We start from the raw sequence: 27,616 nt of genomic DNA on the forward strand, positions 1-27,616 counted from the left end.
CTAGAAATTAACTCCTCAAAAAATAAAAAATTGAATTTCTGTATGGCCCAGCAATTCCAATTCTACATACATACTCAACAGAACTGAAAACAAGGACTTTAACAGCTACTTGTACACTCATGCTCATCGCAGCATTATTTATAATAGTTAATATATGGATGCAACCCAAGGGTCAAAGATAAATGAATGGATAAAGAAAATGTTGTATGTACACACAATGGAATACTATTCAGCCTTAAACAAGAAGACAATTCTGGCACATCTACAACATGGACAAACCTTGAGGACATTATGCTAAGCAAAATAAGCCAGTCACAAAAAGACAAATGCTGTATGACGCCACTTATATGAGGTACTAGAATAGTCAAATTCATAGAGACAGAAAGTAGAATGCTAATAGCCAGGGACTGTGAAGAAGGAGCAATGGGAAGTTAGTGTTTAATGAGTATTGAGTTTCAGTATGGGATGATGAAAAAGTTCTGGAGATGGATGGTGATAATGGTTGCACAAAATGTGAATGTGAATTCACAAAAAATATGAATGTACTTAATGTCACTGAACTGTACACTTAAAAATGGTTAAAATGGCAAATTTTATGTTTATCATAATAAAAATATTTGTCAATTCATTTTAAAGTAATAAATATAAATCTATTATATATTAACCAAGATATTTTTATTTAAAAGAACTATATTTTAAGAAACAAAATTAGTGAGAAAAAGAGGCCCTGTTTTACAGTGCAAATGCAAATATCTTTGATGTTTGGACAGTAGAAGACAACTGGGCTCTTCACCCCGCTGTAATATTCCATCTGTGGCATGTGTTGTTCTGACTAACATATGCGAAAATCAGTGTCACACAGGCAACTGGAAAATGATATTTTAATATCCTTTTCAGATATTGTGGATATTCTCCTTTGATAGTATACTAAATTTGACAACTAGTAGTTTCCTAAAGATTAGCTGAAATGTGGAATTTGAATGAACTTATAATTTCATGAACCTATACTTTCACACTTTATTGGAAAAACATGTATCGATCTGCCTTGCACTTTGAATCAATCTTCTACTTATACATGATTTTGTAACATTACATATCAATCATTTCAAACATATTAACAATATGTGGTGGACATATTTCATTAAACAATATCAAAAAGTAACATTTGTTAATATCACCATCAATACCATCAGAAAAGTATTTAAGTATTAGGAAGCCATCAAATTCACACTGATGAAAACAAGTTTTCCAGAATCCAATTTTTATTTAAAGCCTGAATTTTATAATTGGCAATATATAACAATTTTCCTTGAAGTGATAGGCTCACTTTGCTCATTTTAGAGAAAATATCTGCCAAATATTCAAGTGTGAATAACAGTTTGTCAACAGTTCACGCTTACAAGTAAAGATGTTTCATTTTTTAAAAAAAGGCAATCCAGTTTGTAATTTAGTTAATCGCTGGAGTGGTCTTCCTCTAGATAGCCATCTTATTGCAATACACAGCAGTAGTGTCTTACTCATAATTTCCATTTCAGCAAACAGATTATTTAAAAATTAGTATTCAAGAAATGAGATGTAATAAAATTTATACTTGTTTACTGTTGATCAAGAACACTTAAACACTTAGATTATGTTTTAAAACTGTGTGTTGGTGAAAAATACAGTGACTACTAGTAGAGTTCGGTACTAGTTCCCCGATTTAAACTCATCGCCATTGCTTTTGTAGCATCAGTGTAAATGTCAGCACAATGAATATTTTTTTAAAAGGCCTTTGTATTATACAAAATAGTTTTGACCTGAAGGGGTCTTAGGACCCACCAGGGGTCCACAGACTATACTTTGAGAACCACTGCACTAGGCTTCTAGAGCATAAGTCTTTCATCTCTGAACCAACATAATGCTTATCACATAGAAGTACTTCATAAACGTGTTTTCAGTGAACACATTGCACTAAAGATTACTTAGGCCTACACCTACAAAACCCCATGGGAACGGAATTCCCTGATGGTCCAGTGGTTAGGACTCGGCACTTTCACTGTTGTGGCCTGGGTTCAGTTCCTTGCTGGGGAACTAATATCCCATAAGCAATGTGGCGCAGCCAAAAACAAAACAAAAAACACATAACACAAACACAAATGGGGGTGGGGGAATGGCTACAAATAAAAAAGCATTAAAACAAAAAACATAAAAAGATGGCCAATTTAAAAAAAAGCTAACTCCACTATGTTACGACAGAGGAATCATCCACAGAACAATTAATTCTAATTTTAGAAACTAGAAAAGGGGAGAAAAGGCATATAGGCTGAGTGGATGGACTGAACAGAGGTATGTAAAAGTTCTGGTGCACTATCAGTTTGTAGAAGGGTGGATGCTCCAGGAGAATATAGGAAGGAATAAAGTGGAGGATGAAAGTAGAACACTCCCCATTTCTATCTAACCTGCTCACCAGTGCCTGACTAGTGTTCACCAAAACCATCTCAATGTCTTCACCCTCAAAATACCTCAACGACCCTTTCACTGCCTATGAAATAAAGACAAACTCATTCTGGCATTTCAATCCCAATTTATAAAATCTTATCTCTCTAGAAGCGCCCTACAACAAAAAGCTACTTAGCCTTGTCACCATTCCCACATCAGGAATTCACTCCCATCTTCCCCACTTTAAGTGCCATCCAAGCCTTCTCCAAGTCCAGGGGTCTCCTTTCAATATAGTATATACACCTATTCATTTGCATTCTTCCTTCAATAATTAACTGAACACTTCCTACATGCTAGTTGCTCAGTATAAAGGGAAAACCATCACAAAGTCATCCCTTACCCTTGTAGAACTCAAAATGTATTTAGTGAGGTTAAAAATAAAAAAGCTAAGACAGAAGTATGATTTTAAAAATAATATATATATAACCCCCTCCCCGTATCAAATGCAAACATTTTCATCACTAACATAATTGCTTTGGACTTAATCTAGTTTTTCTAAAGAGCCCATCACCACCACAGAAAAGAGTAGCACAGAAACATATACGTTACCATATGTAAAACAGCTAGCCAGTGGGAATTTGCTGTGTGATGCAGGGAGCTCAACACAACACTCTGTGACAATCTAGAGGAGTGGGGTGGGGTGTGAGGGAGGTTCGAGAGAGAGGCGAATACATATACCTGTGGCTGATTCATGTTGATGTGTGGCAAAAACCAATACAACATTGTAAAACAATTATCCTCCAATTAAATAAAATTTTTAAAAAAGATGCTCTGGGGTTCTAGGGGACTTCCTTGGTGGTCCAGTGGTTAAGACTCTGTGCTTCCAATGCAGGGGTGTGAGTTTGATCCTTGGTCAGAGAACTAAGATCCCACATGCCATGCAGTGTAGTCAAATTTTAAAAACAACAACAACAACAAAAAATGATGCTCTGAGGTTCTAGTCTCATGACAACATCCTATCAGTTATATTATTCCTTCTCTCTCCAAAGCCTATCTCCTTCCAGGTTCCTTCCTTTACAACACTTACAACTCTATTATTCATAATAACAATCTGAGCAACAAGACTTATTAAGCACTTAATGGAATGGAAATAGCATTTGAGGTTTTATACAACATCCATTTTAAACACAAATAACACATGATACAAAATAATGATGACCTGGTGTGAGACATCAAATTTGGAATCAGGCTATCACTCTACCATCTAGAGGATGAATGGGCAAATTCAACTTTAAGATGTAGGTTGATTTCATAATTCAAGAAAACACAGAAATCAAAAACCATATGCTTTTTCTAGAAACACAAAGTTCCATGTTATTACACCAAGATTTTTAAATAAGTAAACTTTAGTATACGAAAGGATACATTAAAATACTACAAGAAAAGCACTAACGACAAGGGGGAAATCTGAAAAATCATTTATATTTGGCTTTGAAATACTCTGTGTGATTTTAATTTTTCTAATTAAGTTGGGCCAACACTGCTTTAGCACTTTCTAAATATAATACAGACAAAATGAAGGCAGTGCAGAATATGGTCGTGGCAGGAAAACGCCCTCTTGACTAAATTTGTAAAGGCCTGTTACAAACAGCCAGTTGTTTAACCATACATTATCAAAGCTGATTGTAAAGCTGGCTTTTAAGAGTTAGCTGACATTTCTAGCAAACATCCGAGCTATTGGACATAAACTAAGGCAAAGTTATCACATATATTTTCAAGTCCAAGACTACATTACATTACTTTAAAAGGATCTATAATTATATTCTTTTAAAGTAGGAATCTATAATATCACAGATTTCCTATTTTATCTTAAGAATCAGGCAAATACATGTTTTTGAATTCCCTGCGAACCATCTCCTTATACTCCTTTATCAGTTTTGCTTCCTCCACTTTTTATTACCTCAAGGCAATTAATTCCCTGATGTTATATGTATAGATACATAACCCTTTATTTGAAATCCTACAACCTAAAAAGCTTGGAAAATTAAAGCTGTTTTTTTTTTAACTGAATTGATGGCAAAATCTGTCCTGACTTAAACTCATTTGGTAGGAAAATCTACTGAAAATTCATACATTTTGCTGCATAAATACTAATGTGTAATTACAAGGTGCAATAAAACGATAAATAGTAAGGATTTAAATAACATACAGAATATGCAGGAATTACCTTTCTAAAATTTGAAAAATGCTAATTCCAAAACATACCTGCCCCTAGGGTCTGAATAAGGGATTGTGGATCTGTATTTATGTGCAGGTTGGTACAAGGGTAATTGCAGTTTTGGACCATGAATTTGAAATCATTATAACTAGGCTCAAACATCTTTATTAATCAAAATAGGAACGATTACAATCAACACATTTTTGCCAATGAGAAATAAGTTTACTTCTGTAGACCAAAAAATCCGCGCTTCAGGATTCAGTGAGCTCTTGGAAAGCATTTTCTGCCTCCTGCTGGTTGTGGAAGGATTTTCCCTACAAAAAGTCATCGAGATGCTTGAAGAAGTGGTAATCCACTGGTGAGAGGTCAGGTGAATATGGCAGATGAGGCATAAATTCATAGTCCAGTTTGTTCAACTTCTGAAGTGTTGGTTGTGTGACATGCAGTCGGGCATAGTCATGGAGAAGAATTGGGCCCTTTCTGTTAACCAGTAACTGCTGCACACATGCAGTTTTCCATGCATCTCATTGATTTGCTGAGCATACGTCTAAGATGTAATGGTTTCACCAGGATTCAGAAATGTGTAGTGGATCAGATTGGCAGCAGACCACCAAACAGTGACCATGATCATTTTTTGGTGCAAGTTTGGCTTTGGGAAGTGCTTTGGAGCTTCTTCTCTGTCCAACCATTGAGCTGGTCATCTCCAACTGTTGTATAAAATCCACTTTTTATGGCATGTCACAATCTGATAGAAAAATGGTTCTTTGTTGTTGCATAGAATAAGAGAAGACAACACTTCAAATCAACATTTTTTTTCAGTTAGCTCATGAGGCACCCACTTATTCCACTTATTGAGCTTTTTTGCCTTTCCAACTTGTTTCAAAAGCCAAACAACCATAGAATGGTCGACGCTGAGTTCTTAAGCAACTTCTCATGTAGTTGTAAGAGGATCAACTTCAACGACTGCTCTCAATTGGTCAAGTCTCAACTTGTGGGCTTTCCCAGTGGCTTAGACAGTAAAGAATCTGCCTGTAATGCAGGAGACCCGGGCACGATCCCTGGATCAGGAAGATCCCCGAAGAAGGAAATGGCAACCTACTCCATTATTCTTGCCTGGAAAATCCCATGGACAGAGGAGCCTAGTGGGCTACAGTCCATGGGGTCACAAAGAGTTGGACATGACTGAGCAACTAACACACACACAAATTCTGATGGCTGGCCAATACATTCCTCATCTTCAAGGCTTTGCAAAACTTCTTGAGCCATCACTGTACATTAATTAGCAGTTCCTGGGCCAAATGCATTGTTGATGTTGTGAGTTGTCTCTGCTGCTTTACGACCCGTTTTGAACTGGAATAAAAAAATCGCTCAAATTTGCTTTTTGTCTAACGTAATTTCTATAGTTTAAAATAAATATAATCAGCAAGTAATAAGACATTAGCAAAAAAACATAAATTGAGAAATGCACATTCAAATGATGTATAACATAACCACACTTACTTGAGAACATATTCCAGTATCAAATGGCAAAGTTCAACAATGCAAAACAGCAATTACTTTTGCACCAACCTAATACTATCATCTCACCATGAGAGCAAAACTTTATCTTATTCATTGGTTTATTCCCTGGGCCTTGAACTGTGTCTTACACATAGTAAATACTCAATAGATACTTGTTCAATAATCAAAACAAATAATAACAGTGAATTAATAGATGTGGAGTTCAAAATAGAAAGGAACAAAAATATTCCTTCAAGGCAGTAACCTCCAAATGAAGTTATAATTTATACAGATCATTAATCTCTTATTTGCAATTCTGAAATAGAAAAAGCTTTGGAAAAAGTTTTGTCATTACTGCTTATATTCTGAAGCTTCAGGCTTTTTTATAAAATTGAGAAACAACTATTAACTTATTAGATCCCAAATTACAATAAAAAGAAATACTTAAAGAAAAAGTACTTTTAAAGAAAAGCAAAATGCCACAGCAGACTTTGAATTTCTTAAGTAAGGATGCTTTTCATAATCTTTTACCACTAAGTATTTGATACATAGTAGGTACTCAGATATGCAGATGACACCACCCTTATGGCAGAAAGTGAAGAAGAACTAAAAAGCCTCTTGATGAAAGTGAAAGAGGAGAGTGAAAAAGTTGGCTTAAAGCTCAACAGTCAGAAAACTAAGAACATGGCATCCGGTCCCATCACTTCATGGGAAATAGATGGGGAAACAGTGGAAACAGTGGCTGACTTTATTTTTCTGGGCTCCAAAATCACTGCAGATAGTGACTGCAGCCATGAAATTAAAAGACGCTTACTCCTTGGAAGGAAAGTTATGACCAACCTAGACAGCATATTAAAAAGCAGAGACATTACTTTGCCAACAAAGGTTCATCTAGTCAAGGCAATGGTTTTTCCAGTGGTCATGTATGGATGTGAGAGTTGGACTATAAAGAAAGCTGAGCGCTGAAGAATTGATGCTTTTGAACTGTGGTGTTGGAGAAGACTCTTGAGAGTCCGTTGGACTGCAAGGAGATCCAACCAGTCCATCCTAAAGGAGATCAGTCCTGGGTATTCACTGGAAGGACTGATGTTGAAGCTGAGACTCCAATACTTTGGGCATCTGATGCGAAGAGCGGACTCATTTGAAAAGACCCTGATGCTGCGAAAGATTGAGGACAGGAGGAGAAAGGGAAGACAGAGGATGAGATGGTTGCATGGCATCACCGACTCAATGGACATGGGTTTGGGTGGATTCTGGGAGTTGGTAATGGACAGGGAGGCCTGGCGTACTGTGGTTCATGGGGTTGCATAGAGTCAGACACGACTGAGAGACTGAACTGAACTGAAGGTACTCAATATATATTGTCAGAATGGACACTAAGAAGAACTGGGATTTGTTTCATTTAACAAAGACATGTTGAGTACCTTTCTCATAGTAGTCATTATGCTGGGTATATAAGACAGCAGAACAAGAGACACAGAGTCTTTCCCTGTCTTTATGAAGCAGACTTTAGTGGGGAAGGATGATGCTTAAATACTACAAAAAATAAAGTTCCAGGTACTATGGATCCCAAAAAGAAAGGAGTAGATAAACTAAACTAGAAGGTTATGGAAATTCTATAAAACTTAGACAGTCACGGCTGAAGAGCAGAGACTGAAGAAGAGTACCACCAAGCTGTGTGGGCCTAATCAAGGACTTTGTTCATTCTCCTAAGGGCAATGAGAAGCACTGAGGGATTTTAAACAAAGGAGTGTATTTCATTTGGACTTTAATTCAGACTTCTACTTTCTGAGCACTTACTATGTGCCAGGCATGTTATCTTGTTCAATCCTGACAGAATTGGCCTTGTATTTCCAAATTGTATGGAGGAGCTGGTGGCTGATCAGCATCCCTATATACAACAAAAAGAAGAGCCAAACAAACAGAAATCCAACTATATATAGACAGAAGAGGGTTGTTAAGAGAACAAGAACTAGAGTAACAGAAAGGGGAAAATCTTGAGAGACATACTGGCTGCTGTAGCCACATCTTCCCTTGGATCATTATTCTGAGCATGAACTGAAGGCTGACAATCGGGACAAACCCAGTACCAACCCTGGTGGAAGGCTGCCAAGGGAGGACAGAGGAATAAGCATAGCTTTGGCACAGACTCGGGAGATCTTAAGCACATGGCCAGTTTTCTCAAGAAATTTTTGAATATTAAAACTGTGTGGGGTAGAAGGCTACAAACCTAAGCACAAGACTTGTGAAAAAGTTCTTTAGCAGTCTGACCAGAAAAAGGTTAGAGTCTGGGACCCAAGGAGGAAAGCACCCTTAGAATATATCAAATTCATAGCTGAAAACTTGTGAGAGCCAGGGAAGAAACAGAGGAAAGAAAATTAAGCCTGAAAGTAAAACTCAGTCTCAACCCAGCACACTCCCTAATTGGATAAAGGGAATCAGTCACAAGAGTATCGGCCCAGGGGGTGGTAGCGTTGTGGTGATCAGTCCCCCATTCATATCTGACTCTTTGGGACCCCATGGACTGTAGCCTGCCGGGTTCCTCTGACCATGGGATTCCCCAGGCAAGAATACTGGAGTGGGTTGTCATTTCCTCCTTCAGAGGATCTTCCCGACTCATGTATTGAACCCACGTCTCTTGCATTCCCTGCATTGGCAGGCAGATTCTTTATCACTGTGCCACTGGGGAAGCCCAGGAGAGGAGAGAGTGAATCCTTAAAAAAGGGAAGATATCATCAGGAGGCATTACAATTTTTTGGACACAATGTCTGGCATAAAATAAAAATTATTAGGCATGCCAACAGACAAAATTAGATTAACAAAAGATAAGGAAAAATAACACCACAGACAGATCTACATGTGATACAGATATTGGTGTTAACTGACAAAGACTTTAGAACAATTATGAGTTATATTTTTTTTAAAGAGAAAGAACTGGACAAAGTAGATGAAAAGCAGGTAATTTTACCTAAGAATTGGAATCAATAAAAGAGAACCATTTGGAAATTTAGAACTGAAAAATAACACTAAATATAAGTAAGAATTCATTAGATACATTTACCAAGAGATATAAAAATAGCATAAAACAGGATTCATGAATTGAAAGGAGGTCAAAAGAAAATGTCCAAACTAAAGCACAGAGGAAAAAAATGTAAAATAAAGGAAAAGAGTAGTAGAGATAAGTAGGACTCAGTGAAAAATCTACTATATACAAATTGGAATCTCAGAAAGAAAGAAGGAGAAAAATGTGGCAGAACAAATATTCAGACAGTAAATGATGAAGAATTTTCTAAAACTGGAGAAAGATACTAACACAAGATTTAAGAAGCTCTATAAATTCAAACCAGAATGAATTTAATAATAATAATATAATGCAAACAACAATAACAGCACATCAAGGTTATTTTCAACAAAGATTAAAATGAAAAAGATAATATGAAAATGTTAAAATAGCCAGGTGAGGGTGGGGAACATATATTCAGTGGATTTCAAAAAGACTGATGACTGATTTCACAACAGAAAACAAAGAGGCCAGGAGAAAAAGAAATGTCTCGATATGCTGAGAAAAAAATTAATGACAACTGAAATTTAAACACAGGATTTAAAAAAATCCTTCAGAAATAAAGATGAAATAAAGACATTATCGGCGCTTCCCGCACAGCTCAGCTGTATAAGAGCTTCCCAAGTAGCACTAGTGGTAAAGAACCCGCCTGCCAGTGCAGGAGACCCCGGTTCAATTCCTGGGTTGGGAAGATCCCCTGGAGAAGGGATAAGCTACCCACTCCAGTATTCTTGGGATTCCCTGGTGGCTCAGATGGTAAAGAATCCGCCTGCAATGTGGAAGACCTGGGTTCGACCCCTGGGTTGGGATTCCCTGGTGGTTCAGATGGTAAAGATTCTGCCTGCAATGTGGGAGACCTGGGTTCAACCCCTAGGTTGGGAAGATGCCCTGGAGAAGGGAAAGGCTACCTGCTCCAGTATTCTTGCACTGGATAATTCCATGGACAAAGGAACCTTGCAGGCTACAGTCCACAGGGTCGCAGAGTCTGACACAACCGAGAAACTTTCACTTTCACTAAAGACATCATCAAACAAATAAAACTGAGGAGACTGTCACCAGAAAATCTGAACTAAAAGAAATACTAAGAGTTTTATAGGAGAAAAATAATCCCAGGGTAAATAAAGATATATAGAAGGGAATTATAAGAAACAAGAATAAAAATTGGTTAAGATGAGTAACCAATGATGGAATTCCAGTTGAGCTATTTCAAATCCTGAAAGATGAGGCTGTGAAAGTGCTGCATTCAATATGCCCACAAATTTGGAAAACTCAGCAGTGGCCACAGGACTGGAAAACTGATCCACACAGGACTGGAAAAGGTCAGTTTTCATTCCAATCCCAAAGAAAGGCAATGCCAAAGAATGCTCAAACTACCGCACAATTGCACTCATCTCATATGCTAGGAAAGTAATGCTCAAAATTCTCCAAGCCAGGCTTCAGCAATACGTGAACCATGAACTCCCAGATGTTCAAGCTGGTTTTAGAAAAGGCAGAGGAACCAGAGATCAAATTGCCAACATCCACTGGATCATTGAAAAAGCAAGAGAGTTCCAGAAAAACATCTATTTCTGCTTTATTGACTATGCCAAAGCCCTTGACTGTGTGGATCACAAGAAACTGTGGAAATTCTGAAAGAGATGGGAATACCAAACCACCTGACCTGCCTCTTGAGAAACCTATATGCAGGTCAGGAGGCAACAGTTAGAACTGGACATGGAACAACAGACTGGTTCCAAATAGGAAAAGGAGTACGTCAAGGCTGTATACTGTCACCCTGCTTATTTAACTTATATGCAGAATACATCATGAGAAACGTTAGGCTGGAAGAAGCACAAGCTGGAATCAAGATTGCTGGGAGAAATATCAATAACCTCAGATATGCAGATGACACCACCTTTATGGCAGAAAGTGAAGAGGAATAAAAAGCCTCTTGATGAAAGTGAAAGAGGAGAGTGAAAAAGTTGGCTTAAAGCTCAACATTCAGAAAACGAAGATCATGGCATCTGGTCCCATCACTTCATGGGAAATAGATGGGGAAACTGTGGAAACAGTATCAGACTTTATTTTCTGGGGCTCCAAAATCACTGGAGATGGTGACTGCAGCCATGAAATTAAAAGACGCTTACTCCTTGGAAGGAAAGTTATGACCAACCTAGATAGCATATTCAAAAGCAGAGACATTACTTTGCCAACAAAGGTTCGTCTAGTCAAGGCTACGGTTTTTCTAGTGGTCAAGTATGGATGTGAGAGTTGGACTGTGAAGAAAGCTGAGCACCGAAGAATTGATGCTTTTGAACTGTGGTGTTGGAGAAGACTCTTGAGAGTCCCTTGGACTGCAAGGAGATCCAACCAGTCCATTCTGAAGGAGATCAGCCCTGGGATTTCTTTGGAAGGAATGATGCTGAAGCTGAAACTCCAATACTTTGGCCACCTCATGTGAAGAGTTGACTCATTGGAAAAGACTCTGATGCTGGGAGGGATTGGGGGCAGGAGGAGAAAGGAACCCCAGAGGATGAGATGACTGGATGGCATCACCAACTCGATGGACATGAGTTTGGGTGAACTCCGGGAGTTGGTGATGGACAGGGAGGCCTGGTGTGCTGCAATTCATGGGGTCACAAAGAGTCGGACATGACTGAGCGACTGAACTGAACTGAACTGAAGATGAGTAAATATTGACTAAATGCTTATGTTACAAAACACTGATAGCAATGTCCTATGGAATTTAAAATAAAATGCACAACAAAAATAACACAAAAGGAAAGAGGTGTAATAACTAAAGTTTCTAAGTTCTAGCATTACATTACAGGAAAATAGTAAAAAAATAATAAAATAGTTTATTCAAGAGTACAATTAATCAAAATAAATGTTGTAACCTCTAAGGCAGCTATATAAAGAACAGTAAAACACTGTGTATCTACCACATTAATGGAGAAGAAAAACAAAAAACAATTAAAATATTTGAATGATATTTAATAACCCAAAAGAATATAAAAAAGAGAGAAAACAGAATATGAAGCAAAATTAAAAACCCAAATATTAAGACCAATAATATAAAACCAAATAAATCAGTAAAATCATTAAATGTAAATACACTAACTAATAAAATTGAAAGATTTGTCAGCCTGGATTTAAAAGACAACTATATTGATGATTTTGATACAGAAAGGGTGAAAATAAAAGTATGAAAAAAGTCATACCTTGCAATCACTAATCAAAAAAAGCTGCTGTGGCTATACTAACATCAGACAAAACAGACTTTAAGGCAAGAACCTTACTAGAAATAAAGGACATTTCATAATCATTAAGGGATTAATCCATCAGGAAGTTATCACAATATAGATCTATGTACAACCAATGAAACAGCCTTAAAATTTAAAAATTGAGAGAAATAAAAGAAATAGATAAATATACAGTCATGATAGGAGATTTAAACATATTTCTTTGAATAGTTGGTAACAATCAGAAAAAAATTCAGTAAGATTATAGAAAAGCTGAACAGTATAATTGACACCTGGATTTCAGTGACATATACACAGATAACCTGACCCAACAATGACAGGACACATTCTTTCATTCTTTACAAGTGCCCATGGGATACAAAGCAAAACTGACTCTACGCGAGGCTGCAAAGCAAGCCTCAACAACGTCCAAAAGATTTAACCAGTCAGAGGAGGTCTCTGACAACACTGATATTAAGTTGGAAATCAATAACAATGACATGGTATTATACATAGAAAATGCTAAAGATGCCATCAGAAAAATATTATAGAAGAGCTTCTTCAAGAATAAAGTTGAAGAATACAAAGCTAATATACAGAAATATTACATTTCTATACATTAATAATCAACAATAAAGAAATTAAGGAAACAATCCCATTTACCATCTCATCAAAACCAAGAAAATATCTCAGAATTAACCCACTTAAGAAAACAAAAATCCTATACCCAGAAAACTGTTAGACACTGATGAAAGAAACTGAAGATGACACAAATAGAAAGATATACCGTGCTCTTGTTTTGGAAGAATCAATACTGCCATTTACAGCAACATGGATGCATTACGCTCAGTGAAATAAATCAGAGAAAGACAAAATGCTATGTGATATCACTTCTATGTGAAATCTAAAAAAAATTTTTAAACTAGTGAATAAACAAAAAAGAAACAGACTTACTGATACAGAGAACAAACTAGTAGTTACCAGTGGGAACAGGAAAAAGAGAGGGACAATACAAACTAGCTACAGTTTGTAATTAAAAGCTACTTTGTAACTAAAAGCTATAAGGATATATTGTACAAACAGTGAACACAGCCAACATTTCATAGTAACTATAAGTGGAGTATATGTGTGCTCAGTCCCTCGGTCATGTCTGACTCTTTGTGACCCCATGGACTGCAGCCCACCAGGCTCCTCTATCCACGGGATTTTTCAGGCAAGAGTACTGGAGTGAGTTGCCATTTCCTTCTTCAAGGGATTTTCTTGACCCAGGGATGGAACCCGCATCTCCTGTGTCTCCTGCCTGGCAGGTGGATTCTTTATCACTGAGCCACCTGAAAGTACAGCCTTTAAAAACTGTGAATCACAATACTGTACACCTATAACTTATATAAATATTGTACATCAACTAAACTTCAAAGAATACCAAAAAAAAAAAGAAAATCCCAATTAAAAAATCCAAAAAAAAGGAAATTTTCAATAGCTTGGAAATTAGGTAATATACCTGATGATAACCCTTGGATCAAATCTTTAAAGTGACAAAAAATATTAGAGAATGTTTTATACAAAAGAATATTAAAAAAATATGACTCATTAAAGCTGGAATATAGTTAAAGCAGTGCTTAGGGGGAAGTTATAGTTTTAAATGGATATTTTAGAAAGGAAAAAATGTCTTGAAACTTATGTTCTAAGTTTCCATCTCAAGAAACTATAAAACGGTAGCAAATCAATCTCATAGAAAGTAGGAAAAATTAATAATAAAGATATGATCTAAAATTAAGAGAAAAACAGTAAAGCCACAATTGGTTCTTTGATTAGTAAAATTAATAAACACCTAGCAAAACTGTTCAAAAACACATATGCACACAAATTTTCATTATAGGAAACTGATAGATTTTTCAGACATTAAAAAGAAATAAAAGTTTGTTTTAGACAACTAGACACCAATGATTTATATCATTTATTTTTAAAATATTTATTTAACTGCAGAATAATTACAAAATTGTGATGGTTTTTGTCATACAGCAAGATGAATCGGCCACAGGTATACAACTAAATGGGCTTCTCTGGTGGCTCAGACAGTGGAGATTTCACCCAATGCAGGAGACCTGGGTTCCATCCCTGGGTTGGGAAGATCCCCTGCAGGAGAGCATGACAACCCACTCCAGTATTCTTGCCTGGAGGATCCCATGGACAGAGGAGCCTGGCAGGCTGCAGTCCATGGGGTCACAGAGAGTCGGACATCACTGAGTGACTAAGCATGCAGGCACATACATTTAAATAAACGAACTCTTTGAAAAACACAACTTATCAAAACTGACAATAGAAGGAATAGAAAATCTGAATACTCCTATATCTATTAAAAATGAGTCCGTTCTTTAAACTCTTGCCAATACTAAAACATAACAAAGTTGCAGGACTGACAACTTCAGATTATCAAGCTACCAAAATCAAGAAAATGTGGTAATGTTAAAAACACAGACAGTAGATCCCTGTGCTATATACCGTTGGTCCTTATTAGTTATCTATTTTATATGTTTCTACATATATGTGTATACATTGATCCCAATCTCTTATTTATCCCTATCCTGCCTACCCCTTTTGCCCCAGTAACCATAAAATTGTTTTCTACATCTATAACTCTACCTCTCTTTTGTAAATTAGTTCATTTGTACCATTTTTCTGTTGTTGCTGTTGTTCATTGTTCAGTTGCTAAGTTCCTTTGCAACTCCAAGGACTGCCGCATGCCAGGTTTCCCTGTCTTTCGCTATCTCCCAGAGTTTGCTTAAACTCATGTCCATTGAGTCAGTGATGCCATTCAACCATCTCATCCTCTGTTATACCCTCAATCTTTCCCAGTATCAGGGTCTTTTCCAATGAGTCAGTTCTTAGCATCAGGTGGCTAAAGTATTGGTGCTTCAGCTTCAGCAGCGGTCATTTCAATGAATATTCAGGACTGATCTTAAGGATTGACTGGTTTGATCTCCCTGCAGTCCAAGGGACTCTCAAGAGTCTTCTCCAACACCACAGTTCAAAAGCATCAATTCTTCAGCGCTCAGCCTTCTTTATGGTCAACTCTCACATCCATACATGACTACTGAAAAACCCTAGCTTTGACTATACAGACTATTGTCAACAAAGTGATATCAGTGATGTCTAGGGTTTGTCATAGCTTTTCTTCCAAAGAATAAGCATCTTTTAATGTCATGGCTGCAGTCACCATCTGCAGTGATTTGGGCCCAGGAAATAAAATCTGTCACTGTTTCCACTTTTTCTCCATCTATTTGCCATGAAGTGATGGGACCAGATACCATAATCTTAGTTTTTTAAATGTTCTAATGTTTCTAATGAAAGTGAAGATACCATTAGAATGATATCATTAAAGTGGTATCATCTGTATATCTGAGGTTGCTATTTCTCCTGGCAATCTTGATTCCATCTTGTGATTCATCCAGCCTGGCATTTCACATGATGTACTCTGCATATAAGCTAAATAAGCAGGGTGGCAATATACATCCTTGACATAACTCCTTTCCCAATTTGGAACCAGTCTGTTGTTCCATGTCTGGTTCTAACTGTTGTTTCTTGACCTGAATACACTTTCACAGAAGCCAGATAAGGTAGTTTGGTATTCTTATCTCTTGAAGAATTTTCCAGTTTGTTGTGATCCACACAGTCAAAGGCTTCAGTGTAGTTAATGAAATAGAAGCAGCTGTTTGTCTGGAATTCCATAGCTTTTACTATCATCCAATGGAGGTTGACAATTTGATCTCTGGTTCCTCTGTCTTTTCTAAATCCAGCTTGCACATCTGGAAGTTCTCAGTTCATATATTGTTAAAGCCTAGCTTGAGGGATTTTGAGTTTTACTTTGCTAGCATGTGAAATGAGTGCAACTGTAGACTAGTATGAACATTCTTTTTATTGCCTTTCTTTGGGATTGGAATGAAAACTGACCTTTTCCAGTCCTGTGGCCACTGCTGAGTTTCCCAAATTTGTTGGCATATTGAGTGCAGCACCTTAACAGTATCATCTTTTAGGATTTTAAATAGCTCCACTAGAATTCTATCACCTCCACTAACTTTGCAGCAATGCTTCCTATGGTCACTTGACTTCACACTGCAGGATGTCTGGCTCTAGGTGAGTGATCACATCATCGTGGTTATCTGGGTCATTAAGACCTTGTTTGTACAGTTCTTCTGTGTATTCTTGCCACCTTTTCTTAATATCTTCTGCTTCTGTTAGATCCTTGCCATTTCTGTCCTTTATCGAGCCCATCTTTGCATGAAATGTTACCTTGGTATCTCCACTTTTCTTGAAGAGATCTCTAGTCTTTCCCATTCTATTGTTTTCCTCTGTTTCTTTGCATTGTTCACTTAAGAAGGCTTTCTTATCTCTCCTTGGTATTCTCTGGAACTCTGCATTCAGTTGGGTACATTTTTCCTTTTCTCCTTTGCCTTTCACTTCTTTTCTTTCTCAGCAATTTGTAAGGCCTCCTCAGACAACCACTTTGCCTTCTTGCATTTCTTTTTCTTGGGGATGTTTGGTCGCTGCGTCTCATACAATGTTATGAACCTCTGTCCACAGTTCTTCAGGCACTCTGTATACCAAATCTAATGCTATTTGTCACCTCTACTGTACAATCATAAGGGATTTGATTTTGGTTATATTTGAATGATCCAGTGGTTTTCCCTATTTTGTTCAATTTAAGTCTGAATTTTGCAATAAGGAGTTCATGAACTGAGCTGACAAAACAGTCAGCTTCAGGTCTTGTTTTTGCTGACCACAAAACTCCATCTTTGGCTGCAAAGAATATAATACAGATTGGTATATACTATAGATTGGTATATAACTTTTTTTAGATTCCACAGGTAAGTGACATCATGTGACATTTGCCCTTCTCTGACTTACTTTACTCAGTATGACGATCTCTAGGTCCATCCATGTTACTGCAAATGGTATCATTTCATTCTTTTTTATGTCTGAGTAATATTTCTTTCTATACATCTACCACATCTTCTTTATCCATTCCTCTGTCAATGGACATATAGGTTGCTTCCATGTCTTGCTACTGTAAATAGTAAACAGTGCAGCAGTGAATATTAGGATGTATGTATCTTTTCAAATTATGGTTTTCTCTGGGTATATGCCCAGGAGTGGGATTGCTGGATCATATGGTAACTCTATTTTTAGTTTTTTAAGGAACCTCCACACTGTTCTCTACAGTGGCTGTACCAATTTATATTCCCACCAACAGTGTAGGAGGGTTCCCTTTTATCTACACCCTCTCCATCATTTATTATTTATAATCAATTTATCTTTGACAAAAGAGCAAAAGCAATTCAATGGAGCAAAGACAGTCCTTTTAACAAACTGTACTAGGACAACTGGACATCCGCATGCCAAATATACATATGTGTGTGTGTGTGTATAATATATATATTTTAATGGATCATAAATGTAAACCCCAGAACTATAAGACTTCTAAAAGATAACATGGGTGAAAATCTAAGTGACCCTGGTTTTGGAGATTAACTCTTAGACATACTACCAAAAACGTGATCCATAAACCAAAAAAACTGGTAAGCTGGACTTCATTAAAATTAAAAATTTCTCTGGAAAGTTACTGCTAAGAGAATGAAAAGACTGGCTACAGATTGGGAGAAGATATTTGCAAAGCACATATCTGATAAAGGGCTTGTACCCTAAACATACTCTTAAAACTCTTAAAACTCAACAATATGAACACCCAAATAAAAATGGGAAAAGACCTGAACAGACATCGCACCAAAGAAAACATACAGAGAGCATATAAACATATGAGAAGATATTCCTTATCATACGTCACTGCTGCTGCTAAGTCACTTCAGTCGTGTCCAACTCTGTGCGATCCCATAGACGGCAGCCCACCAGGGTCCCCCGTCCCTGGGATTCTCCAGGCAAGAACACTGGAGTGGGTTGCCGTTTCCTTCTGCAAATGTCACTAGGGAACTGTAAATTAAAACAACAGTGAGATATCACAACACACCTATTAGAACAGCTAAAATCTAAGCCACTGGTAACACCAAATTCTGGCAAGAACATGGAGCAACAGGAACGGTCATTCAAGGCTGGTGGGAATGCAGAATGGTACAACCACAACAGAAGACAAGCTGTCAGTTTCCACCAAAGTCTTACAAACCAGAAATTATGCTTCTTGGTATTTAGCCAAATTAGCTGAAAACTTATGTCAACACAAAAATCTACCCAGGAATGTTTATAACCAGTTTTATTCATAACTGCCAAACTTGAAAGCAACCAAGATGTCCTTCAAAAGACAGTGAATGTACAAACGAACTGATATACCCTCACAATATAATATTATTCAGGAAAAAAAAAAGCTGTCAAGGCACAAAAAGATATACAGTAACATAAGGCACATTGCCAAGTAAAAGAAGTTAATCTGAAAAGCTACATACTGTATAATTACAACAGTGAGACATTCTTAAGGGCAAAACTAGAGACAGTAAAGGCCAAGTGGTTGCTGGGGGCTTGAAAGCAGGGAGGAATGAATAGGCAGAGCACAGAGGGTTTTCAGGACAGTGAAGTGTGACCAACCTAGACGACATAATAAAAAGCAGAGACATTACTTTGCCAACAAAAGTCCATCTAGTCAAAGCTATGGTTTCCCCAGTAGTTATGTATGGATGTGAGAGTTGGACTATAAAGAAAGCTGAGTGCTGAAGAATTGATGCTTTTGAACCGTAGTGTTGGAGAAGACTCTTGAGCATCCCTTGGACTTCAAGGAGATCCAACCAGTCCACCTAAAGGAAATCAGTCCTGAATATTCATTGGAAGGACTGATACTGAAGCTGAAACTCCAATACTTTGACCACCTGATGCAAAGAACTGACTCATTTGAAAAGGCCCTAATGCTGGGAAAGATTGAAGGCAGGAGGAGAAGGGGATGACAGAGGATGAGATGGTTGGATGGCATCACCGACTTGATGGACATGAGTTTGAGTAAACTCTGGGAGTTGGTGATGGACAGGGAGGTCCATAGGGTCGCAAAGAACTGGACACGACTGAGCAACTGAATGAACTGAACTGAAGTTATTCTGTAAGATACTGGAATAGTAGATACATGGTATCACACATTTGTTGAAACCCATACAATACAAAGAGTGAGCCATGATGTAAAATGTGGACTTTAACAGTAATGTATCAGTATCAACTGGTTCACCAATAGTAACAAATGTAGCACACTAATGCAAGATGCTAATAAGGGAGATCGTGTGTAAGGAGAGGAGATGTATGAGAACTCTGTATTTCTGCCCAATTTTTCTGCAAGCCTAAAACCATCCTAAAAAATAAAGCTTTAGTAATTAAAAAAAACCTTCTCAAAAGAAAATCTGAGTGACACAGGCTTCAAAGGAGACTTCTTCTAAACATTTAATAAAGAAATAACAAACACTGTCTTGTAACACTCTTGCATCAAATAGAAAAGAAAAAAGGAGGTGAACACTTCTGTACCATTTTATCAGGCCAGCATAACCTTGATACAAACTTTTCAAAGACATTACAAGAAAGTAAAATTACAGACCAACCTTTCTCACTGACATAGGTTCAATCCTTCAACACTTATTATTGGATTTCTGCTAATGTATAGGATGTGGAAAGTCAGAACAAGAAAATATTACTCCCACCCTAACAATGAGAAAGAGTGGTATAATCTACAAAATCTTAACTTTTGAACTCAACAGAAAAATGAAGTTTTAAGACAATCAAGTGAATTAAATTCCAAACAGTAACAAGCCCCTTTAAAGACAGATGGAACTACAAACTATTTAATATTTGACAAAGCACAGGAGGAAAAGGAGGCTACAGTACAATCAAGAAAGAAAAATGCAGCTAAAATTAACTGTTATAGATTAGATGTGGGCTAGTATGTCAGTTCAGAGAAGGCAATGGCACCCTACTCCAGTACTCTTGCCTGGAATATCCCATGGACGGAGGAGCCTGGTAGGCTGCAGTCCATGGGGTCGCTAAGAGTCGGACACGACTGAGTGACTTCACTTTCACTTTCATGCATTGGAGAAGTAAATGGCAACCCACTCCAGTAGTCTTGCCTAGAGAATCTCAGGGATGGGGTAGCCTGGTGGGCTGCCGTCTCTGGGGTCGCACAGAGTCGGACACGACTGAAGCGACTTAGCAGCAGCAGCAGCAGCAGTATGTCAGTTTAGAAACACTGGGAGCTCAAAACACAGGGGAATTCACACTTGCATGCTCTTTTGCCAAGGTCTCCATCAGGGTTGAGGGTAGAGCAGGTAACTGCAAAAGGTCCCTTTCTGTGGCACAGGTGTGCAAGAAAGGATAGGCCACCACTATAAAAACAGCATACAACCATGCCACATTGCCCAAACTCCCCTCTCATTTGAGGAAGAGGCCTTAAACCTCTGGAAAAGGCAGAGGTTCTGGGTGTATGCCAGTGTACTCAGTCATGTCTGACTCTTTGTGACCCCATGGACTGTAGCCCACCAGGCTCCTCTGTCCATGGGATTTACCCAGCAAGAATACTGGAGTGGGTTGCCATGCCCTCCTCCAGGGGATCTTCTTGACCCAAGGATCAAACCCACATTTCCTGAACCAGCAGGCAGGTTCTTTACCACTTAGGCACAGAGGAAGCCTCTGGGGATTATGATTGACGAAAAACTACCTTCCTCATGGAAACATAAGAAAACTCTCGCAGGCCCCAAATCCTATACCAGTACAAAGCAGAGGAAAGTCAGCACTAGGGAGAAGGAGGAATCTCTCACCCGTTATGTGCCACAAGACAAACTTCAGCTGCCAAAAGCAAAAGAGAAAGGAGCGCTGTCAAAAAGCAACTGTACTCCAATAAAAATTAAAAATTAATTTAAAAAATAAAAATAAAAAGCAAAGCATTGGATGACAGGTTGGCTGTTCCTTATAAACTATTCTTACATATAATCCAGCAATTACAATCCTTGGTATTTACCCAAATGAGTTGGAAATGTCTCCACCCGAAAACCTGCACATGAATGTTTGCAGCAGCTTTATTCATAATTGCCAAAAGTTGAAAGCAGCCGATATCTTTCAGTAAATGGGCAAGCAGTTGTACATCCAGGCAATGGAATATTCAGTTCAGTTCAGTTGAGTCGCTCAGTCATGTCCGACTCTGCAACCCCATGAATCGCAGCATGCCAGGCCTCCCTGTCCATCACCAACTCCAGGAGTTCACTCAAACTCATGTCCATCGAGTCGGTGATGCCATCCAACCATCTCATCCTCTGTCGTCCCCTTCTCCTCCTGCCCCGAGTCCCTCCCAGCATCAGGGTCTTTTCCAATGAGTCAGCTCTTCGCATCAGGTGGCCAAAGTATTGGAGTTTCAGCTTCAGCATCAGTCCTTCCAATGAACACCCAGGACTGATGTCCTTTAGGATGGACTGGTTGGATCTCCTTGCTGTCCAAGGGACTCTCAAGAGTCTTCTCCAACACCACAGTTCAAAAGCATCAATTCTTAAGCACTCAGCTTTCTTCACAGTCCAACTCTCACATCCATACATGACCACTGGAAAAACCATAGCCTTGACTAGACAGACCTTTGTTGGCAAAGTAATATCTCTGCTTTTCAATATGCTATCTAGGTTGGTCATAACTTTCCAAGGAGTAAGTGTCTTTTAATTTCATGGCTGCAATCACCATCTGCAGTCAGCCTGCTTATTTAACTTATATGCAGAATACATCATGAGAAACGCTGGACTGGAAGAAGCAGAAGCTGGAATCAAGATTGCCGAGAGAAATATCAAAACCTCAGATATGCAGATGACACCACCCTTATGGCAGAAAGTCAAGAGGAACTAAAAAGCCTCTTGATGAAAGTGAAAGAGGAGAGTGAAAAAGTTGGCTTAAAGCTCAACATTCAGAAAACTAAGATCATGGCATCTGGTCCCATCACTTCATGGGAAATAGATGGGGAAACAGTGGAATGGAGTATTACTCGGCACTAAAAAAAAAATAAGCTATCAAGCTATAAACAGATGGTGGAAACTTAAATACATATACTAAGTGAAAGAAGCCAATCTGAAAAGGCTACATATTGTATGACTTCAACTACATATATGACATCCTGAAACAAGCAAAACTATGGAGACAGTAAAAAGATAAGTGGCTGCCTGAGGTTCAGGGGGAGGAAGGGATGAGCAAGAGAAGCACAGTATTTTTACAATATCAAAAACCATGCTGTACAATGTTAGATACATGTCATTATTTATTTGTTAAAATAAAGAGTCCACAACAATAGTCAACTATAAACTATGAAATCTGAGAAAAAAACTTAACATCAATTAGTAATAAAACTTTCAGAAAACAAGGAATAGAAGAGTGCTTCTTCAACTTAACAAAAAGCATCTAGACAACATCACAATGGAATCACTAGCCAGTGTAACAAGGCAAGAAAAATAATTAAAAGGCACACTGATTGGAAAGGAAGAAGTAAAATATCTTTATTCACAAACACCTGACTTGGAAAATCCTAAGTCATCTACAAAAAAAGGTATTATAACAAATACATAAGTTTAGTAAAGCCCCAGGATACATGGTAAATATACAAATATCAATTATATTTCTGTATACTAAGAACAAATGAAAAAAGAACAAATAATTGGAAACTGAAATAAGAAAAAAAATCAGCATTTTAATAGTATCAAAAAACATGAAATACTTGGGGAAATTTTTAATAGAATGTATACAATAATCATATGTTGTTTAGTCACTAAGTTGTATCCAACTCTTTTGCCACCCCATGGACTGTAGACCACCAGGCTCCTCTGTCCATTGGATTTCCCAGGCAAAAATACTGGAGCAAGTATTTCCTTCTCCAGGGGATCTTCCAGGAATCAAACCCACATCTCCTACATTAGCAGGCAGATTCTTTACCACTAAGCCACCAGGGAAGCCTGATAAGCGACTTACGTCATACATAAAGAATCCATACAATTCACCAGTATGAGAACAAACACCATTTTTTTAAAGGCAAAAGATTTTAACAAACACCATTTTTTTAAAAGGCAAAAGATTTAGAGGAGTATAATTACAAATAAAAATTAATTAATTAAAAACTAACACCAAGCACTAGCAAGGACGCAGAGCAATCCTCATAATTGCTGTGGAAATGCAAAATAATACAGCCACTTTGGAAAAGTTTGGTAGGTTCTTATAGACATACACTTACCATACAATTCAGCAATTTCACTTCAGAGTATTTATTCAAGAGAAAAGAAAATTTTTAAAGAAAAAAAAAACTATACCAGAAAGCATATATCAGTTTTACTCATAATGTTTATAAATGGAAACAAACGATAACTCTGTAACTGAAAGTGCCCAGCAACCAAGGAATGGATAAACAAATCGTAGTACATTCAAACAATGAAATATTACTCAACAATAAAAAGAAACGTAACTACTGAAATAGCAATTACATGAATGAATCTCAAATTATGCAAAATGACAGAAACCAAGCACAAAAATTCTCATACTGTATGATTCCATTTGTCACATTCACAAAAAAAGGCAAAGGTCTCCTGATCAATCTCTGCATCCAAAGAACCTAGCACATTAGAAAATAATGAATGCCTGGTGGGCCGTTGGAGGGGGAATCATTGCACGGAGGGTGGACAGCAAGGTCATAGAAGCCAAAGTCAAAAGGAACCTGGGGGCGCAAACACACCTGCAGGATGGAAACAGCGAAGGAAGGTATACTTCAACCTACCTCCAACGATTTCAGCAGCTTAAATAATTAGATTCTGTAAAGCTCTACATTATGAATGAATAGCCTCAGCGGTTCTCTGGCCTAAAAGAAAGGCATGATGCGCCCCACCCTACTTTAAAAATAAACCCGATGCCCAAGACTGAGCAAGTGGAGCTTACAAAGGGCTAGGAGGATTTTCCGTGCCCAGGAGCGGAGCTGAAGAGGGCCGAGGCGGGCTCGGGCTTAGGTCTGCCGGAGGCCGAAAGAGCCGGGGCATCGCCGCGGCCCCGCGGGTCTCCACCCCTTCCCACATCCTCACTTACCCAGGCCTGCCGTTCCAACTGAGCGTACAAATTAGAGCCTTTGAGCTTTTGGACTATCTGGGCAATAATGAGAGACAGATCCGACTCCTCCTGCAACATTTCCCCTGTCCTACCCCGCCAAGTAGCGGGGGCCGCTAGCGCGGAGAGCACTGGCCACGTTCGGGGTCCCACTCTAGACCAGTGACACTTCTCGGGGACCTTATTACGCTGGGACTCCTCCAGCGGGCGTTACTAGGCAACTGCCAGGCCGTGAGTCCGTTCCTCTCTGGTCCCCCCTCAAGCCTGAAGGCCCAGCACCTGCGTTCCGCTGGCAGAAAACGATCTTCGGAGTTGGGGGAGGGGAGAGTAGCTTTTCAATTCCATTGTTCCCGCTTAGTCTGTGGTGGAAAGGCAAGAATAGGGTCTCTTTCCTCCAGATCTACAGAGCCTCTGATGCATCAGGGGAAATCAGAAAGTTTTGTATTTTTGTGTTTTATTATGAAGGATCATTCCTTTTCCACTTTCCAGTCTCTACAGAAAACAGGGCAGTGCACACAATGAAATGGCAAATGACTTCCAAAACTTACAAGGCTCTGACCCTAACTGCGCGAACTTGGGCGAGGTGCTTAAAGTTAAGAACTCGGTTTCAGTCTCAGCAAAATAATACCCAGCTGACGAGATGCTGTGATGATTAGCTGAGATAACAATCGTGAGGGTGCCTAGCACTGTACTTAGCGCTCCACTTTATTTCCTTTTCTGCTTCTGGGGTCTTATGCCAGGAATAAATATACAATGTCTTCTCACCTAACAGCTACAATAATAAGCATTTTATTGACAGATTTTCTCTGAAGCATTGGCATTTCAGTGGTAGCTAAGACATTGTCCGAGTCTTAAGGAATGTGCCATCTAAATAGATTTCCTCTTCTTCCATGCACTCACTCATTCAATCAAAACTCAATTCAAAATTCATTCAGCTTTCAACTTACTGAGCTTTTCCATACAGGAAATCGTGTAGGCACAAAGGTAAATGAAACATGGTTCTTGACATTAATGTAACACAGCAAAAACTTTAAAGAGAACTAGAAGTATCTAATTAATTGACATTCCAAAAGGCAGCTAATTTTGAAAGGTGTATGGAATAATACATGTATTAGAATAACCTCACCAAAATAATCAAGAATTAAATTCAAATATGTGCATGCATATATTTTAAGCAGAGAAAATGTAGGATTCCAAGAAAAGAGACCAAGATTGCTGGCAAAAACTACGCTAGTATAACTGCATTAAACTCTAATGTGGTTAGGCGCATTAAACTTAGCACGTTGAACTCTAATGTGCTTAGGCATAACAGATCTTCTGATTCAATAGGCCTGTGGTAGGACCTGCTAATCTCACTGTTAGCAAGTTTCCAAGAGATGGTAACCCTGGTGGCCCAAGGCCTATATTCTAAATAGCAAAAGACTAGAACAGGTAAACAATAGAAGTTCAAAGGGACCAGACTTCTGACATCTATAGGCAGTACCCTGGCCTTCAGAATATTATGATGATAAATACAGATCCCAAATAACCCCTTTGGTCAGGTTTGTTTCTTTGGAGTGAGGCAGGCAAGGGGGAAAGTGTGTTAGTTGCTCAGTCGTGTCTGATTCTTTGCGACTCCGTGGACTGTACCTGCCAGGCTTCTCTGTCCATGGGGATTCTCCGATCAAGAATCATAGAGTGGGTTGCCATGCTCTCCTCCAGGGGATCTTCTCAACCCAGGGATCAAACCTGGTGCTTAAGGCAATTTACATACTCTACAAAACATGTAGCTTCTCTACAAAACATTCTCCCACAACTCAGAATTTCTCACACTTGTATATGAGTTCATCTCCTCAACTCTCTACAGTCCGTTTATCCCAACATCCCACCCATTCAAGAATCTCTGCATGAATGTCACTATGAACAACAACAAAAAAATGTGGAGACAGTGTTTTTAAGATTGAAAAGGGTGACGTGATTAATAACTGAATAAATAGGGATGCTTAGGTTAAGAAGGGTCATAAAGTATAGAAGGGAAAGAAATGAAACCTGGAGCTGAAGAAAAACCACGGTGCCTTGAGTCAGAAAAGTCTGGGTTCCCCTCCTGCTCTGCTCCCTTGGAGCTGCTCAAGTCCTCCATCATCAGAGTTTTCACTTTCTCTTCTGTAACAAGAGGATAAAAGACCCACCTGAGGGGATAGTGTACCTAGTATTAAAATATCAGCAAATAATAATAAATTAAATATTAAAATTTGATAATTTGACAAAACAGTCCCCTGTTCAATTGACAAGGGAATAGAAAGTACCTGAAGAAATGAAGCAAGACATATGAAAGTACCCAGCACAACTCTTTGCACACATAGGGGCTTTAAATTTTTTTCTTTTAAGGAGAAAATAATTTTCAGTCTTAAAGCAGCAATTAAAAAGTTCAAATTTTATTTTGATGGCATGCTCAAGCAAAAATAAATTTAATCTTAACATTAAAAAAGTGTTTCTCACATCCATAGAAGCAGATGTGTTTGGAATATAATTCAATCCTAGCGTGCCCTCTGTTCTTTTTTCAATTCAATTTAGCCACGCTTTTCAGAACACCTCTCTGTGCTAGGAATGGCAAGGAATACAAATATGAGTAAGCAATGGTCCCTTCTCTCAAGGAATTCTCAGTCCCAAAGGGATGGTGAGCCCAGTACACAAAGGACTAAAATGGTAGACAGGGGCCTTTCACCTGTGTATCTGGAAATTTTATTACTTTACAGTAATTGTCTCATAAGAAACGGAAGGTACTGCTTCCTATCTCTGTCCCTCAAGGGAGAACTTTGCCTTGGAAAGTCTTATTTTACCTAACAGGGTCGAGGATTGGGAAAATACACTATTTCTGACATTTTCGAGTGAACCGTGACCCAGACTAACAGATGAATAGTCAAAGGGGTCCAAATAATCTGAATAATTAAAACTGCATAGAGACAACAGCAAAATAGATGCAGGGTGAAGTCTCTTCAAAATTGCCTCAAACTCAAAGCAGAGGTACTCTGGCCCAACATGTGTAAGGCCCTGTGCCCAGTCATGACTGACTTCCTCAGAGCTGCTCTACTCTGATCTGTTTTACATACAATGTCATGTCAGATTTCACTGTGGGTG

The 27,616-nt window shown here is 38.4% G+C and overlaps 1 protein-coding gene across 21 annotated transcripts in view; it reads right to left on the reverse strand.

Moving 5' to 3' along the window:
- Positions 1-24,697, reverse strand: part of TBC1D19 (TBC1 domain family member 19) — a 151,942-nt gene extending 127,245 nt beyond the window's left edge. For all 21 annotated transcript variants that reach the window (XR_015165506.1, XR_015165505.1, XR_015165509.1 and 18 more), the window contains exon 1: positions 24,482-24,697. Coding sequence is in view for 15 of the 21 variants with exons in the window: in XM_086406210.1 (XP_086262336.1) it covers positions 24,482-24,580 (99 nt within the window). In the remaining 6 variants the exon portion in view is untranslated. The remainder of the gene's footprint in view (positions 1-24,481) is intronic.
- Positions 24,698-27,616: the final 2,919 nt, after the last annotated feature.

This window comes from Bos grunniens, chromosome 6 (assembly GCF_055505025.1).
Source record: "Bos grunniens cultivar Pamir isolate PY7600 chromosome 6, Bosgru_T2T1.0, whole genome shotgun sequence".
NCBI lineage: Eukaryota > Metazoa > Chordata > Mammalia > Artiodactyla > Bovidae > Bos > Bos grunniens.